Source organism: Meriones unguiculatus, chromosome 18 (assembly GCF_030254825.1).
Source record: "Meriones unguiculatus strain TT.TT164.6M chromosome 18, Bangor_MerUng_6.1, whole genome shotgun sequence".
NCBI lineage: Eukaryota > Metazoa > Chordata > Mammalia > Rodentia > Muridae > Meriones > Meriones unguiculatus.
The window spans coordinates 54,942,146-54,957,542 of NC_083365.1; the positions used below are offsets into that span (position 1 = coordinate 54,942,146).

Genomic DNA, 15,397 nt, shown 5'->3' on the forward strand with positions numbered 1-15,397 from the left:
GGTGCGCTCAGCACTACCTTTTTCTCTTCTGGATACTAGCCTTCACCCCTCAATCTCAAATTGTGCATTGTTCTGTGAGTTTTACAGCTAAGAGGAGGTTAGGTTCTTGTGAGCAGATGTGGGTATTTCCAGGCTAATGGCAGGTGGCCAATATACTGGCGAGCCAGTAAACAAAGAACTACAAAGCAACTTTGGAAGTTTCACTGCCAACACTCATGCTATACTGTTAGTCTAGGTTTGTGTTTGTTTTGTTTTGAACAGCAATACTATTGCCACTTGGGACTTGGTCAATCTTTGTTGTGGGACTGTGCCCACACTATAAGCTGCTTAGCCATATACCTAGCTTCTACTCTCTATATGGCAATAGTACCCCAGTTTTGATGATCAAATGTATCTCTAGGCCTTGAATTTTTCCCTCGTGCCCTTTGAGAACAGTATTACTCAACTGGCAAAACAGAAAATAGTTGTATACTGATACAGACAACAGAGTTTATGTGTCAGACTACCCCTAGAAGGTGAGGCTGGTATCTGTGACTCCCACTTTACACATGAGAAAACACAGGCTTACGAGGGTTTAAAGCTTATATCCTTCAAGTGGCTGAGCTCAGACACAAAACCAGCAGCGTGATTTTAGGAGGGAGATCCACTGGCACAGTACCCATGAAGCACTCCCGCCTTCATGGCACCTGGTCAATGCCTGATTACTCTACAGTAAACTACAGTGACAGTCCACAGTAATCTAGAGACAGCACCAAGGCATTCACTTTGGAATACCATGGATTTGGAATTAGAAATCTACACTAATATCAAACGTTTCCTGGAGTCTCCAGCAGGGGGCGTGGCTCTCCCTGTTGTCTGAGGAAAACCCTCTCACCTCAGTGATGATGGCTTTGTGTTGCTTAATCCTCTTCCGCTCTTCTTCACAGCTCATGATGTATGACCTGGACAGAGGCAGTGGCTTCCCATTTCGACAGAGAACCGTTTGGCACTTGCCAACGTTAGCAGAGGTCAAAGTGAAGGGTCCTCCTGGGTCCACAGGGTCATGCTTGATGTGGCACAGGACGGCAGCACCACCGAGCTTCTGCCCAGCAGTGCCCAGCTTCCTGAACCCAGAGAGGAGAGTGAATACTCAGCTGCGGCACCACACACTGCTCATTCAGAAGAAAGATGGCACCAGTGCACAGGGAGCAGGCGCAGCCCTGCTGACCAAAGCTAGCTGGCTTCCGAGAGAAAGGTCTCCGGAACCGGACAGTATACGTATTCACAGGAGAGGCGTGTGCTCACGAAGTGGCGGCAGTGAACCTTTTGGTTAAAAGCCACATGCTGACCGGCCTGCAGTGTCTAGCCTGCGGCCCTGAGCCAGCTATATGGCTCCAGCACTACACTCCAAACATTAAGAAAGAGCTGCTTCTCTCCCCGTCCACCTCGCCACGTCCTCTCTGCCCTACACAAATCACAACAGGCATGAATACAAGGTATAATACACACACTGCACACTGACCCTAACCACCTTCCTTCTGAAGGATGCTGGCTTGCCCTGTGTAGCCAAGGCTTTCTTGATCAGCACTGTTTATTCTATAAAACCTACTGGAAAGGATTCTGGTATCAGACACAAGTGTCTTTCCTTGACCTTCCATTGTCCCCTAACCCATGTACTTATTGAATGTTTGAAGCACCTACAAATCTGGAGCATCATAAAGAGCAAAGCACTCTCTTTGATCACAGGTCCTACCAATGCTCATTCCTCCAAGCCTCCTGCAACGAACCTTGACAGTTATAAAAACAGAAACAAAAACAACAAAAAACTACGTCTCTTGCCTAATGAGGGCAGGAAAGACCCTGAAGCACTGTCAGAATCTAAGTTCAACGACTGGGAACAGGAGCCATGGAAACCAGGGCCACCTAGCCACACACACTTGACAACTTAGGCACAGAGAACATGCAGTTAGTAACTCTGAGGACTGATGTGCTCCCTGGTCCTATACCCTGTTACCTGTTATGGACAATAGTCACAAAGAAGACCCTGCAGGTGGGCCTCCCGTACAGATTCCATGACCAGATCTGAATGCTGCATGCTTCTAAGGTAGCATTACCTTCAAATACAAAACGGCTTGAACAGAAGTTTGTAACCAGAGTCTGCTAGAGTGCTATGTTGAATGTATGTGTGTGTGCGCGCACGCGCGCACACATGTGTGCATAAATGCCTCTGTACGTCTTTGTATGACATGCTGCGTGTCATCTGGGACAAGGTGGTGCTGAAATGTAAAATGTACTGTGTGGCCGAAGTATCCATGGGGGTCTCAGGATCCTGCCTTTACAGCCTATTGGGCCTTGGGGTACTTTGCTTTACCTCTATATACTTTGGTTTTACAAACAAGATATAAAGAGTAGCAATGCATATCTCACTGGGGAAAAAAATCAGGGCATGTAAGGTAGTTAGAACAGTGACTATTTGTTAGCTTTTATCACTGTGCTCAATTGCTGTCTGTACCCACTAGGAATCTGGCAGACAGGGGGTGTGCTGGAAGCGGGGCCAGAAACCTGCCTGCCTTGGCTCTGCATGAGGCAGACACAACTGTGGAGGCTTCTGGGGACAGCATTCCACAGCAGACACTACCTATCCTGGCTACAAAGCCATCGTCTGTGTTAGGTTACTCAGGGGGAGAGGAGGGAAAGAGAAAGACCTCAACAGTGCTGCAGGTTCCCATACACAGGATCCCCGTCAGTAGGGATCCTGTCAGAGCAGGGTCTGCAGTACATATTCCCAGTGACTCAGTGAGGCAATTCCTTTACGATCCATAAAACCCTCAGAGTAACAAAAGGACGAGAAACTCTTCCAATAAAGAAGTCCTCACAACATTTGTCCCTAAGGGCTCAAGTGGCACGCCCTAGTTCTTGCAGTGACCTTTAGGTGCAGGTGTAAGTGACAGGCAGCAGCCTAGGAGCCTGGAACACGTGCATCAACACTGAATAAGGGAGAAGACAGCATATAAAGAATGTTGTAAAACTAGCCTAAAATTTGACCTACTTAGTTTCAAACCAGTGAAAGCATTTCCTATTGGTCAACAAACTGGGAAAGAAATGATCCATTCCAGAGAGACATCCACACACCATTCAGGAAGATCTAAGCTGTCCCTGTGGTTGGCTGGGTGTTGTAAATGAAGAAGATATGTTATCAATAGAGGCCATGAAGTCCCAGCTCTCTGAGAAATGAGAGCGCTGTCACTCACTTAAGGAGTATAAGCACATCTCAGACTGAACCCTATGCCAGCCCTAATAATCAAACAACACAGACGGCCTGCATGCAGCTGCAGCAGCCAGCCAAACGCACACTGAGATCATCGAGTATCAATTTCTAATAAGACAGAAGCACCAAACAAGAGCAAGAAGCGGGACCTAGTGATACAAACTATAACTTCAGCACTCAAGAAGCTGGGGCAGGAGGGTTCTATGTTCAAGGCTACCCCGGGTTACATAGTAGGACTGTGCCTCAAAATAAACATAATAAATAAATAAATGGAAGAAATCATTTACCTTTGCATGACAATAAATGTATTGACCATGTATTCTTCCTCATTTTTCGTTTTCTGAAGCTCTTCAGCCAAGATGTCACTCATGGTGCACTGAAGGAGGTAGGGTACCTCCACATTCCGGTCTCCATCAAACACACCATAGAGGGCCTCCCGATTGTCCCGGAAGTTGTTCACAGACAGTGCTGCCACACACAGCCTGCGGAGTAAGACAGCATTTGTGATGAGCCCACCCGCCTTCTCTTTCTTATGCCTAACGCAATTCTCTCTGTCTCTAAGAATGCCCTGGCTGGTCTCTTTCTTCTTGTCTCCAAAAGGATTTGAGTAAACAGAGTTCAGATGGTTTGCATGAACTGATTTCTGTGTGGCTTCCCTTACCCTCTCTTCCAATATTAGTATTTTTAAAAAATTATTTAAAAATTTAAAAATTATTTATTTTTAATTTTTACGTGTGTGAATGTTTTGCCTGTGTGTATGTATGTGTAATATCTGTTACCTGTGGAGTCCAGAGTTATAGGTGGTTGTGAGCTGCCATGTGCTACAAGTGAACCCAGGTTCTCTGCAAGAGCAGCATCTGCTCTTAACTGCAACCATCTCTGTAGACTCTAAAGACTCATTTTGAATTATTTGTGTGTGGTCTGTGTTGGAGTGATGCTTGGACACATGAGTGCAGATGCCTGTGAGACTAGAGAGATCAGAGCCCCTCAAACTGCATTTACAGGCACAGCCTTGACTGGCCTGAAGGCCAAACTGGGAACTGAGCTTGACTCATCTGCAAGGGGAATATGAGTGCTCCCAACTGCTAGACCATCTCTCCAGTTACAATTTTATTTCTAATGGAGAAAGAGGAGAGTAAGAGAAATGAGAAATAATATTAGGATATAGCCTCCAACCTACACATACGTATAATAAATAGTTATTAAGGAGAACCTCCATATCAAAATAGAGTGACAAATAAAACATGGGGAGGTAATAAAGAGTGTGAAGTGCTTGGAAAAGAAAAGCTCAGCATTCAGCCCATGGTGCTGGCCCTGCTTATTCCCTGGGAAAGACTGAAGCTGCAGGAGGAAGAAGACACAGTGTTGGATGGGGAGGCCCAGGACATTGAACATAGGAAGGCAGGATTTGTCTCCAGAATAAAACCAAGAGGCCAGGCACAACACAGGCCTATAATCCTAGTACGTGAAAGGCTGAAGTGAGACAATCAAAAGTTCAAGGCCAGCCTAAACTACCTGGTGAGACTCTGCCAACAAACCCTACAAAAACAACAGCCAACAAAAACAGAGAGGAAAAAGGATTTGGAAAGAAAGTCAGGGCACTAGAGAGTGGTGGGATAATGTCAAACAGCTTAATATATGAGAGCGAGAGCCTTAAAAAGAAGAGAGACATAAGAACGTTACACATTTATAGCTACAATTTTGATGAAAACTATAAATGTATGGATACAAGAAGTTCAATAAACTATAAATGTATGGACACAAGATGGTCAACAAACTATAAGAGGAATAGGAAAAAAAAAGCTTAACTGAGAAAGAACAAAATCAAATTGCTTAAAATAGGGGAAAAGGCAGGAGGTTGGGGTGTAAGACAAAGCCATGAACGGCAGCAGATTTCTTGTGGCAAAACCAGATGAGACGACTGCAGAAGAGCATCTTTCAAGTACAAAGCAGAAAACAGTCTAGATTCCCAACCAGTGAAAACAGCTTGGAAAAGTTATGGCTGACGACCTTTCAGATGCACCTGAAGACTTCACTGTAAGAAACACAGAAAGGAGATTTGCTCTCTGCCGAACAATGAAGCCCAATGTAAAGGACAAGTGGGAAAGACAAGTGTTCTTGCCAAATGGGATGTGGCACCTGCCACCTGGAGGCAAGGGAAGCTGTTCACACCCAACAATAAATACGATGTGTTCCTCCCCTGCCGCCTTATATCTGGCTCAAAATGTCCGTGGTCCTGATGCTGAGAAACATTACTTTAGAAAGTAGAACACTCAGCTAAAAATACTAACAGTATATTTTGGAATTTTATAACAAATGGGGAAGTAAAAACGCAAGACAACAGTAGAACAAAGGTAGATGGAGAAGTTGAGATGTTTCTAACATTCTTTATGAAGTGATATAGAATTGGAGAGAAGCTGTACTAAGTAAAAGATTATACTATAATGATGCACACACACATACACCCTAAGGAACACACACACACACACACACACACACACACACGAAGATATCATGGAAAATGGGGATAAAAGCATTTAACCCAAAAGAATTAAGGAAAAAAAAAAAAAAGAACAGCTAAGATTTTTTTTTTTTTTTTTTAAGAAAATAACCAATTTGCAGGCAAATGGTGGGAACTAGAAAAGATCATCCTGAGTGTGGCATCCCAGAAACAAAAAGACACACATGGTATATACTCACTTATAAGTGGATATTAGACATATAATACAGGATAATCATACTAAAATCCTTACACCTAAAGAAGCTAAGCAAGGAGGAAGACCCTGGGTAAGATGATCAATCCTCATTCAGAAAGGCAAATGGAATAGACATCAGAAGAGAGTGAAAACAAGGAACAAGACAGGAGCCTACCCACAGAAGGCCTCTGAAAGACTCTACATAGCAGGGTATTAAAGCAGATGCTGAGACTCACAGCCAAACTTTGGGCAGAGTATAGGCAATCTTATCAAAGAAGGGGGAGATGAAAGACCTGGAGGGGACAGGAGCTCCACAAGGAGATCAACAGAACCAAAAAAATATGGGCCCAGGGGTCTTTTATGAGACTGATACTCCAACCAAGGACCATGCATGGAGATAACCTAGAACCCCTAACACAGATGTAGCCCATGGCAACTCAGACTCCAAGTGGGTTCCCTAGGAATGGGAACAGGGGCTGTCTCTGACATGAACTCAGTGGCTAGCTCTTTGATCACTTCTCTCTGGGGCCAGGGGCAGGCTTACTAGGCCACAGAGGAATATGATTTAGCCAGTCCTGATGAGACCTGACAGGTAAGCTAGGGTCAGATGGGAGGAGGACCTCCCCAATCAGTGGACTGGGGAAGGGGCATGGGAGGAAATGAAGGAGGGAGGGCAGGGTTGGGAGGGAAGAAGGGAGGGAGCTGCAACTGGGATACAAAGTGAATAAATTGTAATAAATAAAAACATTTTAAAAAAAAAAGGAAAAAGAAAACAAGCCAGGCTTGGTAGTACACACCTTTTATTTCTGCACTTGGCAGGCAGAGGCAGGTGGATCTTTGTAAGTCTAAGATCAGCCTGGTCTAAAAAGAAAGTTCTAAGATAACCAGGGCTGTTTCACAGAGAAACCCTGTTAATAAATTGAATCTAAACTTTAACCTATTTTCATTGGGTATAAATAAAATATCTAAAAAATTATCCCGCCGCCAAACCCAGAAAAATCAAACTGGATAAAAGCAAGATACGACTATGCAGTGCCTAGTATAAAGAGCATTTTAAATACAAAGACACAAACAGGTAGAAAAGTATTAAAGTTAAACACCAGCATATCACCTTCTAGCCACTGATACCCAGAAGCACTTGGTACCTGGATCCCCAGAGGCCACACCTGACTGACTCAGGTAGGGTAGGTGTCTTCCTGTCCTTCATTGGTCTCACCCCCAGCCCTGCAGCAGCCTGCCTGCAGGTAACACACCTCCCCTCCATTCCACGGACCCAGCTTAGCTCTTCTCGAAGTCTGCTTGCAGGTACCCTTTCTTGCACCTCAACTGCACTCACTGGACACTCCAACTCTTGTTCCACACCCAGGGTCCTCCTAGCCCTATCATCTCTGTCTTCCAGACACATACTTTGTCCTATTACGGCCTACTTGCCCCCACTCCCCTGTCTCCAACTCTCTGGGGATCCCACCTTTTGGTGTAGAAAGGATTCCCTACCTCTTTCTCACAACCTTTCTCAGCCATTTCTTCTAGCTCACTCTATTCTTTTCTGCCACCCACAGACAAGGGAATCAAAAGCCACAGCACTTTCCTAAGATCCAGAGAGGGCAGCAGAAGCCAAGGAACGAAATACCCATCTGACAAAGACAAGACCAGACAGCATCAGTTTGAATCACTGCAATTATCCTAAGTCCAGATGCCCAGACACCAATGCAACACTACAAACAGAAACAGCCAAGACACTATGCTTCCACCAGAGCCCAGCAAACCTGCTACAGTAGCCCTGGGAAAGGAAGCACAAGAGAAGAACTTCAAAATAGCTATCATGAATATGCTCAAGGACCTTAAAGAGAATATGAATAAATCACCCAATGAAGACAGTAAAAATACACAGTAGAATGAAATAATGAAAACATTTCAAGACATGAAAGTAGAAATAGAATCACCAAAACTAACTAAATAAATAACTGAAATAAAACTAGAAATGAAAAATTTAGGGAAAGAAGAAGCCAAAATATTTTATTTGCAGATGATACAGTTTTACATATAAAAGAACCTTAAAAATCCACCTGGCAACTTTTACAGATGAGAAACACTTTCAGCAATGTAGCAGGATATAGAGTTAGCACACAGAAATCTTCCTACACACAAATGACAGACTGAGAAAGAAATCGAGGAAACACATTTTACAATAGCCTCTCTCTATATATATTTCTTGGGATAATTCTAAGCAAGCAAGGGAAAGAATTGTAATAATAAAAACTTTAAGGGACTGAAGAAAGAATGTGAAGAAAATACCAGAATATAGAAAGATCCTCTAAACTTATAAATGGGTAGGATGAATACTGTGAAAATGGCCAACTTCCAAAAGCAGTCTACAGATTCAACAAATCCCCATCAAAATTCCAACACAATTCACAGAAACTTAACAAAAACAAACAAACAAACAAACAAAAACCCAACCAATTTTCAGCTTCAAATAGAAAAACAAAACAAAACAAAATTCAAGATAGCTAAAACAATCTTGAATAATGAAAGAACTACTGAAAGTATCTCCATCTTAGATTTCAAGTTGCACTACAGTAACAAAGCCAGCTTGGTTATAGCATACAAACATGATTAATGGAATTCAACTCAAGACCTATACATAAGTCCACACATGCCTGTGGGTACCAGATTTTTTATTTTTTTTTGACAAGCCAAAAATAGACACTGGAGAAAAGACAACATCTTCAACAAATGGTGCTGGTCAAACTGAATGGCCATATGTAGAAGAATACAAATAGACCCATATTGATCACCCTACACAAAACTCACCTCCTGATTGATCAAGGACCTCAACTAATGCCAAATACCCTGAATCTCGTAGAAGAGAAAGTGGGGAATAGTCTTGAACTCAGGAGGCAACTTCCTTATCAGAACATGATAGCACAGGCACTAAGAACAATTGCCAAATGGGACCTCATGAAATTGAAAAGCTTCTATGTGGCAAACTACCCCATTATTCACACAAATTGGTAGGCTACAGAATGTAAAAGATCTGTACCAACTACACATCCAATAGAGGGTTAACACCAAAATATATAAAGAACTAAAATAACTGGACATCAAGAAAATAAAAAGCCATTAAAATGGGGTACAGAACTAAGTAAGCAGAGAGTTGTCAAAAGAGGAAACACAAATGACGGAGAAACTAAAGAAATGTTCAACATCCTTAGTCACTGGGGAAATGCAAATTAAAACTACCTTGAGATTTCATCTTGCAGCACATGTTGGGAAGGATGCAGGGAAAGGGGAACACCTACTCACTGATGGTGGGAATGTAACCACGTTCAGTCACTATCGGGATCAGTGAGGTGAGTCCTCAAGAAAGCGTGGAATCTATTCACCTCAAAATGCAATACATTGGAAAATGACATGAAATGGACAAATTCTTTGAAATGTATAAATTAGTAAGTTCATGTTAAGCAGAGTTACTAAAGAAAACAGCTCATATAACTAAAGAAATGAGATGTTTGATTAAAAACTCTAGAAAATTCCAAACTGAATGGCCGGAATTCTCCTTCAAACATTGAAGAAAGATCTAAAGTTCACTCTGTACAAACTTCCAAACTCCCTAGTTCATTTTATAAAGCCAATGTTACTATGGTATCAAAGATAAGAAATGACATGAAAAAATGAAGATCAATATTCATCATCGAACACAGACTTGTTCAACAACTTATCAGCGACCTAAATTCCTCAACGTGTAAAAAGTGCCAATATAACATAAACACATGGAATTTATCTTTGAAACACAGGCCCAGCTAACATTTGAAAGATAACGAAAGCCAAAAAGATGGCTCAGTAGTTAGAAATACAGTTAAGAACTGCTTTTGTAGACACAGAGCTAGTCTGTGTCAAAAGATCTAGTTGTTTGAGAGTTTTGCCTGCAGAGATTTTTTTTTTTAAACCATAATACTCAACAGAGGGTTCAAACTGAAATTCAGTTTTCAAACAAGAAGGGCCTGGAGTGACCCTTAAAGCCTTATCTTGCCTTTTATTGGGACTATTTTCTTCAAGCAAACAAAGATTAAATACATTTATGGAGAACAAAAGAAAAAAAAAAAAGAACTGCTTTTGTAGACACCTGGAGCTTAGTTGTCACCAACTACATCTTCTGGCTCCGAACCCCTCCTAACTTCAGCTCCAGGAGGAATCTGATGACTCTGGACTTGGCACCTATACTTATGTTAACACACACACACAGTTACACAAAATTAAAACAAACATACTGACACCAACCTTTGAGCAGGGTGGGGTGGTACACACCTTTAATCTAGCACTTTGGAGACAAAGCAAACAGATCTTTGTGAGTTCAAGACCAGCCTAGTTTACACAGAGTTCCAGACCCACCAGGACTATATAGTGAGATTGTTGTTATTCAAGACAGTACAATAATAAATAATAAAAACAATCAAAGCAGTCTACCATATCAGACTCAAAATGGAAAAATGTGGTAATTTCTCATACATAGCTAAAGAATTTGGCAAAACATGATATCCACCTATTCAAAAACAGAAGTAGCATCTACTCTTTTGCCCCCAAGTGATTTGATCTTGTGCCAAGTAGAATGCTGGCACAAATAGGGTCAAGAGTCTCAAAGCCCCGTCCCCTACTGAGGAGCTACTGGCAATGGATGGCTGCTGGGAGGGAGAGTCACTCTGTCTTGAGGGTTGGCGCTGACAGTTCCCATGCCCCAGTGCACGCCCTACCCCCACTCCCCAACACATACAGGTGGCACTAATTAGATTTTAGTAGCTTATAAAAACAGACAATACAGGAGCTCTACAAGGACAGTAACAGATCCAAAAAGTCTGGGCACAGGGGTCTTTTCTGAGACTGATACTCCAGCCAAGGACCACTCATGGAGATGGCCTGAAACCCCTGTACAGAGGTAGCCTATGGCAGTTCAGTGTCCAACTGGGCTCCATAGTAATGGGAACAGGGACTGTCTCTGACATGAACTGAATGGCCTGCTCTTTGATCACCTCCCCCTGAAGGGGGGAGCAGCCTTACCAGGCCACAAAGGAAGACAATGCAGCCAGTCCTGATGAGACCTGATAGACTAGGATCAGAAGGAAGGAGAGGAGGACCTCCCCTATCAGTGGACTGGGAGAGGGTCATGGGTGGGGAAGAGGGAGGGTGGGACTGGGAGAGGAGGAGGGTTCAGGGGGGATATAAAGTGAACAAACTGTAATTAATAAAAAAATCCCTTAAAAAACAGACAATAGATATAAAGTTGGGGGAGGTATTGTGAGCACTACGTGGGGAGTTAGAGAGGAAAATGGAGGGTAGTCACGATCACACTTCATTTTAGACGTGTGTGACATTCTCACAAATAAAGAAAAAGTGCTGGAAAGGTAGCTCAGCAGTTGGGAGCACTTGCTGCTCTTGCATAGAACCTGAGCTCAATTCCCAGCACTCACATGGTAACTCACAGTCATTTGTAACTGTGATTCCACAGGGACCTGATACCCTCCTTTTGACCTTCATAGGCACCAGGCATAGATGTGGCTCACAAACATAAATGTAGGCAAAACATTCATACACACAAAAAATAAATCTAAAAATTAAAGAAAAAAGAAAGTTCTATCTATCCATCCATCCACCCACCTATCTATCTATCTATCTATCTATCCATCCATCCATCCATCCATCTATCTATCTATCTATCTACCAACCTACCTACCCTCAGTTTGACACAAGCTTGGGTCATCTAAAAAAGGACTTCAGTTGAAAAAATGTTTCCATCAGAATGGCCTGTAGGTTAGTCTGTGGGACCTTTTCCTGGTTAATGGTAAGTGTGGGAGGGCCCTGCCCACTGTGGGTGATACTACCCCAGACAGGAGGTTCTAGGTTATGTAAGAAAGCAGACTGAGCAAACCACGGAGAGCAAGCCAGTAAGGAGAGTTCATGGTCTCCTCTTCAGTTCCTACCTTTAGGTTCCTGTCTTGAGTTCCTGCCCTGCCCTGCCTTCATGATAGTCTGTAAACTATACCAAATCCTCTCTTCCCCAAGTTGTTTTCAGCCACAGTGCTTTATCACAGCAACGGAAAGCAAACTAACAACTGTGTTTAAAAAATATCTTAAAAACTCAAAGTAGTTCCTTTAAAATCAAGAGTGAAATAAGGTTATCTATTCTCCACTGAAATTCAATATAGGGCTTCAAGCCTAGCTACAGCAATAAGACAAGACAAAGAAGCAGAAGGGATACAAACAGGAAGGAAGCATCAAAACACCCCCCCACTTGTAGACAATAAATCCTATGCACCCCACAAGAAAATCTCAGAACTGCCAACAATTTGCAAAGCAAGAAACAAAATCAGCAGCTTCTGTTTAACAAGATTTCTGAGATGCTGAGAAAAAAAAAATGGAAATAGTGTATAATAGCTTTTTTAAAGCTCATAATAGCTTTAAAAACAAAATATTAAACAAACACTGATAACAATAAAACACACGGTAATAAACCTACCAAAAAAGTGAAAAACTTCTACAATCAAAATCTTAAGACATTAAAGAGAGTCATAAATACTAGAAGATGGAAAGACTTTTCATACTGATATACTGGCAAAATTAGTTTTCTGAAATGGCTACAGTACAAAAAAACAATTTAGTTTCATGTAATCCCCATCAACATTCCAAACATTGGAATAAACAATATTGGAATAAACAATCCTAAAATTCATACACCAACAAAAAGGCCCTGAATAGTTAATGCAACTCTGAACAGATGAACAATGCTAGATTTCAAATCACAGTACCCAACTAACTATTATAGAATAAACTACAAGGTCTTCAACAAATACAGACATACACACCCAGGGAACAGAACAGAGGACCCAGAAATAACCCATGCAGCTACAGCCACAACATGTGGCTGCTTCCTCTTCCTCCCCTATTTGTTTTAAAACAAAAATATCACTGACTCCATTTTGTGTTGACCACCTACTCCTGGGCATGGGATCTACCCTGAGGTGTGGTTAATATACCCAGTGACCCCGCTGGGGAAACCTAATTGCAGCTTTGTGGTCAAGAGTGGGAGTCTTTGTCCACTTCCCCTCTCAATGCTGGGACCCCAACTGGCTTGAACCTGTGCAGGCCTGGCTGCACCGCCATAGTCTCTGTGGCCACAAAATTTCTAACCAAAATGCTGAAAGCATGAACTGGAGACAAAATAGTCATCATCAGTAAATGATGCTGGGAAAACATTACATCCACATACTGAGGAATGAAACTAAATCCTCATCTTTCCTCTGTACAAAAACAAATTAAAAACTGATCGAAGACTTTACTATAAGGCTTAAAACTCTAAAAAAAATAAACTCAATTTTATAATCATCTTAAAATTTTATTATTTTCTTTGCTTGGGCACAGTGAAGTAGTTTTTTGTTTGTTTGTTTGTTTGTTTTATAATAATACAGGTGGACACTCTTAGATTCACTTTCTGCCAAAGCTTCCCAAGTGTTTTAGTGTGAGACAGGCCCAAATTACTCAGCTGCTTGGGTTCCTGCAGCGGATGTGAACCTACCTGAGAAGAAAACTCTCCATACAGGGAGGAGGAGAGCAAGAATAGACATGCACTGAGACTTGGAGGCAAAGGCACCGCAGTTCTCCCTGTCTTTGAGGTGGCAAACAGCTAGCTTCTTGCTGAGATGACCAGTTTGTTTAAAAAGAAATAATACACACAACACATCTAGAGATAAAAAAGACAAAACAACCATACCCCGCCCCCTCCAAAACACATGTGATCAGTCCTGGCATCATCAGACTCAAAAGCCTGAAAGTAAAGGAAGGGCTGGGGCCAGGCAGTGGTGCACACCTTTAATCCCACCACTCAGGGAGCAGAGGCAGGCAGATCTCTGTGAGTTCCTGGTCTACATACCAAGGTCCAGGGCAGCAAGGGCTACACAGAAAAACCCTTTCTAGAGAAAACCAACCAACCAAGCAATCAATCAAATAAAGTGAGGGCAGGTGCACTGGGGTTAGGAGGTTTGATTTGCCTCTGTTTTTTGATCTAGCTGATGGCCTGGAAGTGTGTTCACTCCAAGATAGATCACAGGCCAGTGCATTTGCCACTTACACACTTTTCTCAACCTTAAGGTAAAAAAAAAATATGCAGGAAAACCAGATCCAATTGTTGCTTGCTTAATTCAGATAAGTAGACAATAAATGTCCTAGAAGTAGAAAGCAACCACATCCTGGAATTCATGAGACAGTTCCTTTAGTCAAACATACAACTACCTCCACAAAGACACCCTTAGTGTCCTGAAGAATGTGCCAATCTCACAACACAACGAGAGCACAGCGTGAGGTTCAGCCAGAGCCCGGGCAGAGTGGAGGCAGCTCAGGTGTTCTGCCTTTGTGGAACAGTGGCACAAGGCCAAATTGCCCCACAGGGAACCAGGAAGGCATCCGCGCCTTTCCTATGCCCAGAAAAGCACAACCCTACTGTTTACTCCCCACAGAGGGCATTAAAAAGTCTGTGGTTCGCAGCCCTGGGCACTAGAATCACCTCAGATACTTTAAAACTTTCTAATTAAATGAGTGGTGAGGGGGCTGTGAGGGTCTCTCTGTGTCTTTCCCTGTCTGTGTTGGTTTTTTTTTTTTCAATTCCCCGGCCTCCACCTTCTGAGTTTGGGGATTACATGCCCATATGGGAATGCTGTTGTTTTATCTGACTAGTTCTAACTACACCCAGGATTTAATGAGCTTTTATTGGATCATTTTTCACTTTCTATTCATTCACTATTTTCAATACTTTGTGTTCTTATATCTTAGCCAAAGAAATAATGACTATTCTACTTTATAGGATTCTTTGCTTTTCTAATCATCATAGCTCCTCATACAATGTAAACAAGTCTGTGATCAGCTTGATTGCATTCTTAGGAAAATCCACATTTGTAACTAGGAGAGGGCTGATTGGTGAAAACAGGTTATAAAAAGAAATTCTAATAAACTTCTCCTAGTGACAAGAGAGGCAGATGAGGGAATCGAGATCAAAGGCTGCCAATCTACTTAGACTATGGGCATATTCCAGTCAGCCGGGAAAAGTGATCTTGAACATAGACAATCAGCTACTTCTCTCTTGGTAAACAGGCTTCCCAGAAAGATAAAGGGGCTTTTCAAAGGAGCAGAGATACATTTCAATCTCTAGCCTTTTCCAAACACTGGAGTCTTACATAGATATAATGTGTCAGCTACACGGTATCCTAGCAACATCCCTCACAAAAGGAGAGTATGTGATGCCAAGCAGGTCCCCTGCCTGGTGTTTAAACACTGAGGGTGAGACTCACTCTGAAGAAACATGCTCTAAGAAACTCCACAGGAGGAAAGGATGTGTTACCAGGTCTGCGAACCAAGAAAGGAAGCAGACGACAGGCAGTTTTGGTCCCAAGTGGGACAAGAACACAACGTA

At 42.4% G+C, this 15,397-nt stretch overlaps 1 protein-coding gene across 1 annotated transcript in view; it reads right to left on the reverse strand.

Annotated features, from left to right (window-relative positions):
• Positions 1-15,397, reverse strand: part of Phlpp1 (PH domain and leucine rich repeat protein phosphatase 1) — a 213,136-nt gene that overhangs the window by 3,362 nt on the left and 194,377 nt on the right. Inside the window, exons 15-16 of the mRNA XM_060371441.1 lie at positions 3,535-3,729; positions 875-1,103 (exon numbers count right to left, since the gene is read on the reverse strand). Coding sequence (XP_060227424.1) covers positions 875-1,103; positions 3,535-3,729 — 424 coding nt within the window. The remainder of the gene's footprint in view (positions 1-874; positions 1,104-3,534; positions 3,730-15,397) is intronic.